Source organism: Aptenodytes forsteri, unplaced genomic scaffold (assembly GCF_000699145.1).
Source record: "Aptenodytes forsteri isolate BGI_AS27 unplaced genomic scaffold, ASM69914v1 Scaffold535, whole genome shotgun sequence".
Taxonomy (NCBI): domain Eukaryota; kingdom Metazoa; phylum Chordata; class Aves; order Sphenisciformes; family Spheniscidae; genus Aptenodytes; species Aptenodytes forsteri.
Window position 1 is genome coordinate 422,369 of NW_008795855.1, and position 15,126 is coordinate 437,494.

A 15,126-nucleotide genomic window follows, 5' to 3' on the forward strand; every position below is an offset into this window, starting at 1 on the left:
AAGGGCTGGAAGAAATCGCACAGAACAAGCAACTCATGGTTTCTGTCAGTGTTTGCCGGGAATGTGAGTTATACCCACTGCAAAGATCATTTTCTTCCTTTCTCTCTCTTTCCTGCTGGAGTCTTTTGTTTCCCTGCAGTTCAGGGCCTGGGGAGGTGGGAAGGCGCAGAGGAGGTTTCCCTGGGAGCTTCATGTGGTGGTACATCTGGTTTATTCTGGTCACGTCTTCAGCTGTTGGCCATGCCCACCTTGTCTCACCATGAGAGCTGAGGGCCCTTCGGGGAGGACCAGCTGTATAAGGCGTGGGATCAGCAACTTACCTCATCCAGATGTGGCCCACCCCTGTCCTTCCTCCCAAGCAGCAGAATATAATGAAAGACTTCAGAAAATAATGATGATGGTAGAAGGACCTGATGACATCATAAACCTCATGCTTTCCAGCGTGTAATCTTGAATTTTAATCCTAATGCAGTCATTCTTTTCTGCTCTGTGGACATTTTAGCTGTACAATTTAGATGCATATGGCTGGTTAAATGTGTGCTGGGAGTAGACTGTAAATGAAAGAGCAGTGTTGATTCTGAGCGGCTTCTTGGAATGGACAAAGAGTTTGTTGCTTTCCTCCATGCCACAGCCCATGGGTCAAACACCAGTGCTCATGTCCTGCCTTGGGCTCCATCTCTGCCCTGGTCAGACCCACGGGAAGGGATGAGAGCCTGCCCACTCCCCTATATCCATCTCTTCTCCTCCTCAGCTAAGGTTGACTTATGCCCCAAAGCATACCTGTGACAGGCAGATGCTGGCTAGCTTCCAGAAATCGTAACAGGGTCTTGAGTCATTTCTTTTTCTTTCTACGCTGAGCTCTCAGAGCCATGCCCAGAAGAAATGCCTTGGCTAGTTGTCTTATGGCAGAAATTCAAAGAAATAACGTTGGGCTGGGATTTAATGTTTTGTACAGACTGCCTCAGAGCCTCTGACTGGCCAGCTTGGAGCGCTGTTTGACGACATCTCATTGAGCTTCCCCTCGTTAGTGGCCCTCAGAGTCTCTTCCTGCAGTGGTCTCTGTTTGCCTCTTTTGCTCCAGAGCTTGGAGAGGTCACTGAAGGCATCCTCCTTTCTGCCAGCGAGTAGGACAGCTAGCATCATTTCAAACTGAGTAGGGCGATACCTGGGTATCAGCACTTCTACCTGCTGTAATACTATAGTATTACTCGCTTGCTTTTGTCACTTCCCCCCATTAGCAGGAGATTTATGCAGTGGGTCCAGCAGACTTAAGATCCCTTGTGTGTTGGACATGCCTGCTTGAAGCACATCAGAGTCAAAGCACACCAGCAATGTCAACCAGTTCAAAGTGACAGTTGTTTCTGGGATGTGTTCTTTATCTGGGGAGAGGGGAAGGTCAGCTAGCCAGACTACACAGCGAGGTTTAGCACCTTCTGTTGGGAGGCCCAGAGGATGTGTCGCAGAGAGGATGCCTGGTGCGTCATGGGCTTCCACAGCCTGTCTCTTTTCTCACAACAAACTGGGAAGGTATGTTTTCCAGTACATGTTTGTGCCTGCAGTTCAGAGGCTTGGAGGCTTTTTCGTGCATCTAACTCCTCTAGGGCTGCTGGGTTCAATCAGGGTATTACTCATATCCATTTAAAGGCTTTAAGGCTCCAAAATGGCTGGTGCTAGAATCCTGTTTAGATGCCTGAATTACCCCATAAAGAATTTGGAGCCAAGTTCCCATATGAGCATCTATCATGGATAGCACTAGCCATGCTAGGGAATGCACTGAGTATTTTCATTGCATGTTAGTGATTAATAACACACTCTGGTGTGTTAGCGGTAATGATGGGGAGGAGGAACATGTCAGGCAGAGATGCTGAATATTTCAAAATTGCTGTCTAGCTAGTTTTGGCTATCTTTAGACCTGTGGGGGTGGTCTGTCCTGGGATGGCTCTGCAGGACCCATGCAGTGGTAGAGTAGACAGAGCAGGGAGAGGCAGAAACCTGCAGCCAGCAAGTCATTTCTCTGTTTTTAGATATCTATCTGGGGAAAGCAGTCATTGGTTCCACCAGCATCAATGCTGAGTGCAGAGGGGAATTGATCATGAGGGCAGTCCATGCTGAAATTTAACATGGTTGATTATGTATGATGAGCTCTACCCATACAGTCTGACTTTCAGAGCTCTTGCAGGGCACCACTGAAGATACAACCCCAGCGGCGGGGGCTACTTCTAAGAAAAGGGGCCCTTTTGCAGTTTTAGCTGGCACAGCCGGCGGGGACCTACCTTGTATTCAGGACAAGACCTCACTGACTGTGGTTTGGGTGCTGGATCTGTCTCTAAGCCCTGTAGGGCTGCTCCAAGCTGCTTCACTCTCTGGCTTATTAAGGACACCGTACCCGGCTCCACACTCTGAGAGAGCCTTGAGGTGCTTGCAAATGCAATTCGCTCCTGCCCTAAGGACCTTGCTAGATAAAAAGACAGTGTGAAGCAGCTTAATGTGATTGTATGGTGGAGCTTGTGATGGTAATTCCTACACAATTTTCACAAGGGCACATGGGGTCGCTAACACATTTGCTTCTGGAAATGCCTGACTCTGCAGTCACCTCAATGTGCATTTTCATTTTTTGTATCTTGGCCCAAATTTGCCAAATGAAGAGGCCAGTAAGCCCCACAGAGTATGTCTAGAGAAGAATTAAATCTCACACACGTTTGCACATGTTGTGTTTTAAGAGTATGGGGTAAGGAGAAATATATGTATATTATACATGTGTGTGTATATATATATATATATATAAAATGTTCGTGTGTGTGATATAACTCACCAGGCACACATATAAGAAGGTAAGGGTTATTAAGACCCCTCCCTGCCCAGTAGCACTGCATGGGCAAATTCAGATTTATATTCACCCTAGCAAATTCAAACAAGCAAAAGAAAGCAGTTTGTCTTGCAGCCTTTAACAAAGCTGTGGCGCTCTGGCACAGGATGTTGTAGCTGCTGCAAATTTATTATGGGGTCAAAATGCACTTACACAAATCCTTGGAAGAGACTGTCTACTAAGCATGACTCAACACAGAGATACCATCTCAGGCTCAGGAAATCCCAGAGTTGCACATTTCTGGAAGCTGGGTAGGGTACTGGGGAGGTGTTAAACGCATTTGCCGTCTTCCCAAAATCTACCCTAAGTGTCTGCTAGTGATGCTGAGAGGGGAAGAGAGCCTGGGCTAGCTGGACCTTCAGCCTGATCCTTATGGCCATTCTTGCAGTCTGCTTGCACGTGTCCATGTCTCCAACCTCCCAAGCTACTTCAAAGCAATTTTATCCTTCATCGTCTGCCTCTGTGTCTGCCATTGTGGAGATCTGGGACACTTGGGCACTGTCAGGCAAGCAGGACAAGACTGTGGCAGACATCAGCATAAGCAAACTGTGTATCTTATTAGTCTAACGACAACTGTCTATTCTGGCAATTGGGTTTTATGTTTTCATTACATTTAGAATTATAACAACCAGTTCATTAAGATTTAGTAGTCTCAGATGACTGTCTCTGGATGGGCTGAGTGCTTTGCAGGTGCCAAAAGGAACTGGACCAGTTAGTCTGCCACCTTTATCTCTCACTGCCTGGTCAAGGGGCTCAGACACGGAATGCATGGCCCTGGTAGACATTCCCACCCAAGTGTCAGGCAGGGAGAGTGGCTTTGCCATATGAGAACTTGAAGGCCTAAATTCTGATTATTTTTTTTCTTGGCAGATGGGATTCAAAAGAAGGCGAGGACATGTCTTTTCTGAAGGATGACCTTGACAGCCAGGTGAGTTCATAAGTTCAATACTGTCTGCTGAGTTTTCTCAAAACATGCACTATCAGGAAAGTTGGAGGCTTTCAGCCAGTGCAGAGCTGGGAGACCTCTCTGTTGGGGTAAATGTATGCCTCGTTAGCACTCTCCAGGTGGCATGATGTGAGAGCAACTTCACTTCTTGCATTGACCCTCTGTCAGCACAACCACCCCACTTATTCTGGTACCTGAACACTTCTCTTCTCCACCTACATCCTTTTATGTCCTTTAATGGCCTCCGCAAATTTTTCCTCAAGTTTTGAGAGCCATCATAGACCAGGAATACTGTATACTGGTATTTTAATAAGCTGAACTAAATATCTCCTCCTTTTCTCAGAGGAGCCTTGGTATGGACAAGCGGAAGAGCAAAGGTGAGGAGGGGGTGGAAGAGAACTGCACAGCTGAGCTGGAGGAGGAGGTGAAACAGCCAAGCCTCCAAGATCATGGGGCCTCCTCATCACAAAGGCTACGAAGTGGAAAGGTCCAGTCTGCCCACAATGGCCAGAAGGAGGAGCGGAGAGGAGTGAAGGGCTTCAGCGTGGAGGTGTCTGTGGCCAGCAGAGGTGACTCAGAGCCAGGGCCCAAGCCAAGTAAGGAAGGCGTTGGGGAAGATGCTAATGGGAAGCCTGGCACTGCTGACATCTCTCAGGAGAAGGAGAGCACTAACAGCACTGCTTCACAGAGCAGCCCTCCAAGCACTGTGCAAGCCACCAGGCACAGCAGTGAGGAGACCTTGTCATTGCCCATGGGCGTGAATTTAGATGGAGCTGGCTTAGAGAAAAACACAGCTTCAGAACAGGAGTCCACTGAGGACTCTTCAAACGGCCACGGAGGAAAGCTTGACATGGCAGTGGGAGACAGACTGGATGCAGGTCAAGGACAGCTGGTGAGAAAAAGAGGCGAGGAAGTGACCCAAGACACTGCCCTTCAGGGGCAAACACTTGCACTGAAAGGAGGTGAAGATGCTGAAGGCACTGAACACAGAGGAGACCCTTTGCCCCCAAGGAAAGCCAACTCTGACAAGACTGTTGCGTCTGAGCAGGACACAGCAAAATCACAGTCCAGGGAAGGGGACCAGCCTGAGGATTGCAAGGACAAGGACAGTGGTGACACTCTCAACTAGCAAAGATTGTACCGGCTTGCCTGAGACAGAAGGTGAGTTCCTGACCCCACTCCCCATGGTGTTTGTTATCTTGTTAACGCTCTCAGTCATAGTACAGATCCACAACCTCATTTTCTGTGGCTGTAATGGCATCATACCAGATAACTATCCGAAAGTGTTATTTAACAGTGATATGGATCCCTCGGGTAGTCTAAATCTGTGCATCACAAAGACCTGCCCTGGAGTGGATGGGGAAACAATGGAAAGTCAGACAGGAAAATTTGGACAGAAAACTGGACTGCTGAGTCTGGTGACATGAATTAGGGCACAAACTGAAACTATTGCTGGGAAGGAGTAACCTCAGAAAGGATAGCAGGATGAATTTATTGCTGTCTCTGGGGTGATCATAACTAGAATAACTTGAGGTCTCTATGGTCCCTTTCCCAAAACACTTGCAAAGCTATAGAGGCCCACCTTGTGGACAGTAATTTGAAGAAGGTCGACTGCATGTGGGATTCTCTTCCCAGTACAAGATCTGTGAATGCTACAGCTACATTTTGAATTATACATGTGGTAAACTAACATGCAAGGCAGTGTATAAATACAAAGGTGGTTCCTGTTGAAAAGGCCTATGAGCCAAACAGAAAGGAGGAAGAACACATCTGGTTACATAGTGATGCTCCAGGTTTTACCCAAGCAAAGAAGTTTCTTTCAGAAAGGCAAATACAGAACAAGAAAAGCCAGGAGAAAGAAGAAAGTATGACAGACAGAAAAGTAAGGTAGAAATTAGGAGGAAGGGGCAAGGAGAGAGTGTAGGGGCTCTTTGGCAGTTACCTTTGCAAGACATGATCTTCCCAGGCAATGTCACACACAGATCAGGATGTCATACCCACAGGTGCTAGATCAGGCCAGTAAGTCAAGATGTGATTCTACCACCAGGTTAGGCAGTAAGGTTGCAATTCACTCCACAAAACTCAGGCTGAGCACAGAGGCACCTAAGTTAAGATCTGGGCTTCGTTTCTCTTCAAAGGAGAGAGATGAGCACTTCCAGAATGCAATCCAGCTTGCCTAACACCTGAATTGCTCTCAGGATACTCCTGCCTCTATCCTTCAAGTAGAGAGGCAGCAGCTATACTCCGTAAGTAGGCACTTCAGGCAATTAGCTGCTCAGAGCTAGGCAGGCAGATCACCCCCACCAAGCGCCTTTCCCTGATTCCAGCAGGCTTTTCTTCAGGCCCCGACCCAGCAGCTTGTCACTGGGTATTGCTTAGTGTTCATCCCAGAGGTACAAATGAGCTTAGGGATGAAGTGGTTAAGCTGCTAACAAAAAGACTTTCACTACAATCCAATACTGTACAAAAGGCATGGAGAAGCACAAGCGTTAGAGCCATTTAAAAAAGACAAAACACCAAGAATCAGCAGGAGTTGGTTCTGTGCTTGAACTAAAATTCCTTCAAGTGAGGGAAATTAATTCCAACAGCATTTAGGAAAATGTTAAGAGACACCTGGATGCACATAGAGGAAGTTTACTGTCCAGGCCATGCCTCCCCAGTCTACAAAAATCACCCCAAAGTAGAGGATGAAGGAATTAATGACTACTTTTCTCACTCAGGATAACTTTAATTAGACACCAACTAAGAGGAAACAATAAATTACAGTAGTCCATTTTCATCTCAGCAATGGAGATTCCTATGGTTTGGTAATAGGTCCCTGAGTCCACTTCAGCATGGCTCTTCACTCCATCCCTCCTCAATGAATTCATTATGGAAGGCTTAATTATAAACATAGCCTTATGTCTTGGAGAAGAGAAGGCGGCTTAACCTAGTGTTTGCACTTAAGCACTCACATATCTGTTTGGCTAGGCTGGAACCTGAGACCGGTATTGCTCTCTGAAAATATTTATTGCTTGAGAAACACCAAGTGTAGTGATGCCAGGGGAAAATGAGGGGTTAGCTGGTGTCCCAGTTACCCTCTACTATTTCATCCTCCCTGCCTTCCCATCTATCTCCTTCCTATCTGCAATGCTCATTTTCCCTTGCCTGATCATGCCCCCACAAGAGAGCATGCTCCTGCCTCACTTTCCTCTCTTTCCCAAACAGTTTAAGATGAGTTTCCAGGTGTGCCTAAACTATGCACTCACCATCAGATACCACCTTTTGATGCAGACAAATTAAAGCAAGATGCTTTCCTTTTCTAGTATTTCCTTTTATTTAGGAGATGCTTCAGATTTCAGGGGACCCCTGTGCAGGATATGGACGGCAGGTCACTTAGGGAGAGTCGGCCTTTAACCAAAAGTGGCAGTGCTGACTTGTGTTAGGATCACAGGAATAGGCACAGCTACATCAAATCTTACACTGAGAGAATGCATTTTCATTCTTTTTAGTCCTTAGAGCAATCATCACCAATCACTAATTCATAGTAAAGACATAATGACTTATCCTCTCTGAGCACACTGGTCTGTGATTGTTTCATCTGAAGGTTTCTTGCACTTTCCTCTGAAGCCTCTGACTTTCTCGCTGGCAGGGCACCCAAGGAGGTGCCAGGGTGAGCCAGGGAGGCAGTTTCTGTGTCCCCCATCTCAGCAATGGGTTTCTCCTGGTTTTTTGGGTTTGGTTTTTTTTTTTTCATTCCATCGACTGCAGGAGCATTTAGAGAATGAATGCATCAGTGCTGCTTGGCTGTTAGTCTTTAATGATGTTCTAGGGCATCATTGTCACCTCCTATCTGCTGAAGTCACCACAAAGCAAGTTGAGCTCTCCCTTTGCACCAGTGACAGGCCACTATCAGGGTTGGATTTCCCAAACAAGAACATTTGCAGACAGAGTGAATTCTGCCATGATTTATTTGTAGTGGGGAGAAGAGCCAAGAGGAAGACAGGGACCTGTCTTTAACGGTCTGCTCCCTGTGTCCAATTTGTCAGGAACATGCCTTGGCAGACAAAAAACATGCAAGACCTGAATTTCTCTAGCACTAGCTCAGCACAACCAGAACAGTTCATCTGCATGGCTTGATAGCAGGGCTCCTAGGAGCAACAAAATAGCAACAATGACAACAACCACCACCAAAAAAGCAAAAGCTCATTTGGCTCAAGTCAGTTAAGTTGTCAGTGTGTTTGGAGCGAAAAGGTCTCGTGTCTATTCCTGCTGCTGCTTTGAAGTTCCCAAATCAACATGACAGGCTGCATAATGACACAGATGGCAGTCATAAATAACCACTGGCTGGTAACAGTCACTTCCCTTCTCCCTTGGCTTCTATTTCCTAGTGCTCTACTGACAGATTAGTTTTAGACCACAGTACATATAAAAAGCTGCAAAGCTCTATTTTATCTTCATGTATTTCTCCCTAAAGTGTTATTTCACAGCAATACTTTAGAACCAGATCCCTCAGGACTGCCCCCATTTGAGGTGCGTTTGAATCCTTGGCAGGGTTTTCCTATTTGGTTTTTTGACTTACTGAGCCCGATGCCTGCAGCTGACTCCTTGCTGTCGGGCGAGGATTGCCCAAAATGCAACCCATAGGAAACCTGCATTCAGCAAAGCCGTTGCATATGGCCCACAAAGGGACTTGATAGGTGTGGCCATCCTCAAGGGAGACATCACTACATCTGCTGGAGTGCCTTCATGAATGTAACCACATGTGGCAGGCTAATGATTCTGCCTTTTTCAGCCTGTCTAATAAAAAGTGCAGCATTATCGGGCAGAGCTAGGTTTAGCAAGAACCAGGAAAAGAGCATCAGTCAGGAAGCTAAAAGAGCAGTAAGATCAAGCATCAAACAAAGAGCTGCACTTTTTTGTTAGAATGCAAAATTAAAAGTTTGTTTATTCCTTTTGTGTCTAGTACCATGAATTCAGGTGCCCAAACCACCTTACTTATTTGCTTCCTCTCACTACTTGAGTATAATCTTTAAGAAATGGGTAGTCCTGAGTGAATGGCTGATAATCCAGTTAAGAGACTGTGGGCTGGTGGCTCACATATAGTTTTTAACAGTTGATGCTTACACTGAATTGCAGACATCCGTGCCTAATTGTATTGATCTGACGTCAGGCCAACACAATTACAAGATTATCCCATTGCAGCAGGGGAAGGAGGGGGTGTTTTTCACCCTGTGGTGTGTGAACAATGGTAACACAAATTCTCTGTAGATGAAGGACTTCATGTGGCAAGGTAAATGGGTTGTTGTTATGCAAGCCTCCAGGAGGTACTGAGCAGCTCTGTCGTGGTAAGTCCAGGCCAGCTGGAAACATTTACTGTGTTCTGTGTCCATGTAACCAGTGGACATTATACCAGGGAATGCCCTGAAGTGCCTGGCAGAAAACATGAGAGAAGTCTGTATTGAGAATCCAAGTTATACAGAGTCTGAATGACTACTGTCTTGGAGGACAGAGAGTTCAAAGCAAAAAAGGAAGATGATTATTGTAATCGGGACCCACATGAGATATGACCAGCCTTAAGGAGAAGCATCTGGAGGGATGCACCGCCATGGGTTATCAAGACTGGTTAATAATTTCATGCCAGGAGGTAGTAGGTAACTTCCCAGTGAGATTTTTTTCTTCTGTGAAAAATACAGATTTGACAAATGCCATGCATGTACCAGAAGTGTGTCTGCTTCAAGATTCCGTATTTCATAAAACTCGAAGTGGAGCCCTTGTTAAACCTTTTCAAACCAGAAAATTTTAATGTTATGTTTTTAAATACTGATGATTCAGTTTTGATATGGTGCAATTTTTGGAAAATCAGCATTGAAACAGATGGTATGATTTTGCAAAATACAACCTATCAACCCCAAAAGGAATGTAAAAATATCATTCCATTAAAAAGTTTATATCGTGGAATTTTCATCAAGTAGAAAATCCTGTACCAGGTCACTTAACCTGATGCCAGGGACATGCCCTCTGTTCACAGATCTCACATGTCCCAAAGCACAGCAGGTATCTGTAGCAGCAGTAGACATCAGTAATTGGTGATAACAATATGCTCTCCACCTGCCCTGCTCCTGGGCTTTGTGGGGCCCATGTCCCAGACACATTAATGTGCAGATTTCACTCCCCACCGCAGACGCGGCTGATCCATTTCTGCAGAACAGCAGCTCCTTGCAGCAAGCAGCCACCATGTGGGTTTCACAGCTTCCACTGCTAATGTCTATTTATGGCACTAAAAATCTCCATCACCTTCAAACCAGTTGGAGATGCTGTGCAGAGAGTGTGGTGGGGCTTTCATCCTTTGCTTCAAATAACAAGGAATAAATATTTACCCGAAGCGCAGGACTGGAATCCCTGGAGAATGTCCAACAAGTCCCAGAGAAGTAAACGATACACAAAAACCACAGAAGCTTTTCCCTGAATTCTCTTGAGAAAATTAATCTTAACATCTTTAGAGAAAATGCAGCTGGGGGTAGATTTCCAGAGCAGCTCCAGGGATCTGACCTTGCAGCTCTGGCTGACGTAAACAGGAGTGGGACAGGCAGGGCCTGTGCGCTGCAGGCCTGAGGTCAGAAGGGGTCAGCTTTCTGATGCAAACCAGTGCTAAAGGTTGGTGCAGGAAGCAGTACAAGCAGAAACCAACACTTCTCAATACAGTTACAGAGCTACCGAAGAACATACCAGTTTCCTCAAGGTTCAAGAGACAAGAATATACCATCTGATGTTATGTCTTGGAAGTTGGCCTAGGATTGGCAGGCTGAGGTCTCAAGGGCTTGACTGGAATAGCATCAGCCTCGCTGGTCCTTCCTGCAGCCCACAACACCTTCCGGAGCCCACCATCATGCTATGGGCATTTCAAATTCCCAGAGCACATCTTAGCACCACGTATCACCAAAGCGGAGAGTTTAGTCCTCATGCAGAATTAGGCAGTCGTATGGCTTAATACAGGACTTGATGCAGTTATCTTCATACTCCTGGAGTGACGGAAAGCCTTTCCCATGGCACAACATGAGAAAATACTATTAACATTGGAAAACACAGGGATTATGTGGGAATAGTTCAAGAGAAATGTACTTGGACTGAAGAAACACAGGGAAGGACTCCAGGGATGTTCGGGGAATGGTTGTTTAGTCTAGCAAAATGAAGGCAGAAAGAGATGGAGTCATGATCTCTATAAATCCAGTAGGGTAGTAAAGACCAGTGAACGAGAAGAAACATTCAAGCCAGAAAACAATGCTGGTGCAAGAATCAATGTATCGAAGAAGCCCGTGAATAAATATGGGAAAATCAGAAAAAGGTTACTACCTGGCAGAGGACAGATGACTTGGAAGCATGCCATGGTTGAAGCAGGAACTCTTGTCACCTTCGAGGCTGGCCTGACCAGCATGCTTTGGCAGGGATTAGGTAACATGGTGCTTGTGACAGCAACAGGATGAATTTGATGACAAAGTTGTGTATGCTCCTGTTGAATTTGGTGACCACTGTCAAAGCAGATGCTTTCACTGACACCCAAAAGAATTAGTGTACACATCCCGTCTGGAAATGTAGGCTCTTTACTCCTAAATCTCTCTGGCACTTTGCAAGAGCTTCTGTCTCTTCTTTGGTTTGTCAGGGTGACTTGAGGAGAGAAGGAACTATTAGAAGCTGTTAATGTGTTGAGAGTCACAGACCAAAGCTAGTCATTGGAGCACCGATACTTCCTTATGGCTACTTATTGGAGCTTAACAAGTCTAAACATAATTTAGGGCTCTGACAGGCAAGCTGTTGCCATTCTAAACATTGAAAACGGAGCTGCTCTTGTAGCCTGCAGTTGTTGCTGTTACCTCGGAGCTGGCAGAAGGGAGCACATGCCCATACCTCAGCCACCTGTGTTAACCCTCTTAATGTAAACCCCAGATGAAAAGGAGTTAGAGACAAATGCACCACACTGTGGTCTGCCATGCAAGGGGCACAGGCGCACCTTCCTTTCTGCCAGCTCTGCTGTTGAGAAGGAAGAGATAGACTGTAGAGAATGAAAATATCTTAAACCACTCCAACAGGAATCTTCACCAAAGACTATCTTTACATATTTAAGCTCATCAAGGGTTGCAGTGATAATTTTTCTACCAGCGGCAAATCTAGACAGGATTAGGATTTTTTTTTCCCCTTAAAGAAATCACTTCTAATTCAAATGGGAATTAATTCAGGGATGTACAATGGCCTGTGCTAGGTAGAAGAGGTCTCATGATCTTACTGGTCTTTTTTCTGGCCTTACAGTGTATGTTGGAACAGCTGATATATATATATCTCTCTCCATTTAAAAAAAGCTAAGTGAGAAAATCTGGTATAATGATGTCTAACAGATGGTCCTTACATGTCATGTCTGAGTTTGCCTTGTGGTATTTCATGAGACTGTCTGAGCGGTCCACTAAGAACAAAATTGTCTCTGGTAACTGGACCTGCCCCAGGACAGACCCAAGAAAATGATGCCTTCCAACCCAAGCAGAGGATGGATAGTGCTAATCTCAGCTGAAGGAAGAAGGGCCAAATTGCCAGGCTTCATCAGCTACATTCAGCTGCAGTCTTAAGGGACTTCATGTACATCCACCCCCATGACATGAGATTTAACGGTAGGTCCTACAATGGACTGTTGTTGGCTTGGCTGTGAAAGTCATCCCAGTGACATCCCATGTCCAGCCAGGCTCTGTCAGGCTGGGAAATGTGAGGCAGATGGGGCCTTTGAGATAGTCCACCAGCGATCTGCATTAATCCTCTCATGTGACAGTGACACATGGAGTGAAATTTGGCACTGCATCCCCTTGCTGCTGATGGCAGAGTCAAAGGCAGCACACAGCCGCATCGCTCTCCTGAGCTCCGACTCACAACAGTCACGCCAGCGCAGAGCTTGCTAAATCTCTGACCGGCCCTTGAGTTATGCACGGAAAAGAGGATACAGTGTGAAATGAGAGACATGCTAATCACTATGTCTAATTACTAAGAGAAGTAATGACTTTAAAGCCCACCAGTGTCTTGGCTGTAAAGACTCACTCATGCACAGAAAGGTGGTGTCTGTATTGAAAGGATAATACTGCAAAATAGGAAAGAGAATTGTCTACCAGCACTAATAGCGCAGGGCTGTCAAAGAGGCTTTTGAAACCATTACTAATAAAATAGATTAACAATAAACAGAGCTAGCTCTGGAGTCAGTTCAGACTTGTAAAACTGATTATTTTACAATATTTGGACCACCAAGCACAACTCTGAAAATCTGCTTCCTGGCCCTTCCCAATAGCGCTAAATCCCAGAAGTGTGCTGCTGCAGCATTGAGCACCCCCTCGGCAGCAGGATACGGCCAACCCCATCCATTGCACACATACAGGACAATGAAAAATGTCTCCAGCAACAGTCTTAGAATCTCCTCTCAGCTGTACATAGTCTTGATTATTTCAGTACCTCGGGTACGATTTCAATGCAGTTCTGTATTAGATATCCGTGGCTGTGTCCTTGAATGATTCCTTTAGAGGTTTCCTTTTTATGCGAGCCAAGCTTACTATCGCCTCTCCTGCCTTCATGGTATTTCATCTGTTTTTCTTTTTATATCCCCCCCTCTGCCCTTTCTTGGGAGCTTTGGGTGCTGAAATCTGCATCAGCAAAAGGCAGATCTGTGGATTTAAACATGGATGCAGGAAGATGCCAGCTCAGCAATTCTGAGCAGCACCCAAGCATCTGGCAACTGCAGAGAAAAAAAAGTCTGCCTTTCCCAATTAAAATCAATGTATCTAGGTCTGGAGGCAGCTACAGGACAGCAGGCTCCACTGCTTACCGTTTTCACTAGAGAAAAGCTGATACACCCATCTGCCCTTGGCAAACACAAGTGCTGCAACCCCAGGCCAGGTTTCACAAGAGAGGGACACAAAGCCCTACCCAAAATCAGCCCCTCCTCTTGTTGCTCCAGGTGCTGCACAAGCACACACAAAACCATGTAAAGATTATTGTTCTTGAGACAAAAGGAGAGTGAAGTAGTCTTATCTAACCCAGAGGAGGATTGGGAGTGTGTTTCATCCAGACTCAATCATTCAGTTCATCCCTGGGCAGCGGAGCCCCCCCCATTGCTCCCATCGGATTTGGCAGGTAGGCGGTGGTACCCCCCAAGCAGCCCCCGCCATGCAGGAAGGTCAGGTTGAAACTCAGCAGACATTTTTAATTTACTGCTCAGCAGTTCCCTAACAGGTAGGCGGGTACCCCCCAAGCAGCCCCCGCCATGCAGGAAGGTCAGGTTGAAACTCAGCAGACATTTTTATTACTGCTCAGCAGTTCCCTAAAGACTGATAATCCTGCTGCCATCTCTGCTCTTGTTTCACAGGATAACGTGCTGAAGGTGGTGGATGAGAAGAGGAGCACAAGCTTGTCCTCACTCTTTGATCTTCTATGAAATCAGCTTTCAGCACCTGCCCTGTGCCCTTCAGCACCCATTCATGATGCGGGTAGGCGGTGGTACCCCCCAAGCAGCCCCCGCCATGCAGGAAGGTCAGGTTGAAACTCAGCAGACATTTTTAATTTACTGCTCAGCAGTTCCCTAAAGACTGATAATCCTGCTGCCATCTCTGCTCTTGTTTCACAGGATAACGTGCTGAAGGTGGTGGATGAGAAGAGGAGCACAAGCTTGTCCTCACTCTTTGATCTTCTATGAAATCAGCTTTCAGCACCTGCCCTGTGCCCTTCAGCACCCATTCATGATGCGTGGGGTCCCCCGTCACCACCCCCCACTCCCTGCTCACAGTTTCAGCATCACCCTTTCCTATCCGTATGCCAAAGGACCGGGAAGGCTACACACACTCCCAACCTACAAAGAAAACACCGTCACTTTTCTTTTGTATTTGTTTTGCATATATTGCAGCTGTGTGGCAAGCCAATGAAATGTCTACTGGATGCACTTTATTTTATTTAATAACTAATTCTGTTTAAAGTTAAGATTTAGGTTTCTGGGCACCCCACCCGTTTCCTCCCCCAGAGGCTGGCAGGGAACTGCATGTGCGGGGAGGACGGCAGGGGCTGTGCAAACAGGCAACTGACAGAGCATTAGGAGACAGGGTGAGAGGCGTTACGTTGTAGTTCAGTAGGTGGATGAAGAAGTAGCGTTCAGAGCAGCTCTTGCACTAGAGGTTTGTATGCGGTTGAAGTGTTGGCAGAGATGTACGGTAGTTGCATGGGTCACGGGGCACAAAGGCGATGGAGCATTCTCGAGTTACACTGTGGGGCGCAGGTGCTTTTGACAAGCACACATCAACCACAGCATCTCATCCTTCCA

General features: G+C 46.2%; 1 protein-coding gene across 3 annotated transcripts in view; it reads left to right on the top strand.

The window, feature by feature from the left end:
• CUNH15orf52 (chromosome unknown C15orf52 homolog) overlaps positions 1-14,246 on the top strand; it is a 51,302-nt gene extending 37,056 nt beyond the window's left edge. For all 3 annotated transcript variants that reach the window (XM_019473232.1, XM_019473234.1, XM_019473233.1), the window contains 3 exons: positions 3,737-3,794; positions 4,156-4,973; positions 14,182-14,246. In XM_019473232.1, coding sequence (XP_019328777.1) covers positions 3,737-3,794; positions 4,156-4,941 — 844 coding nt within the window. In that variant the 3' untranslated portion in view covers positions 4,942-4,973; positions 14,182-14,246. The remainder of the gene's footprint in view (positions 1-3,736; positions 3,795-4,155; positions 4,974-14,181) is intronic.
• The last annotated feature ends 880 nt before the right edge of the window (positions 14,247-15,126 follow it).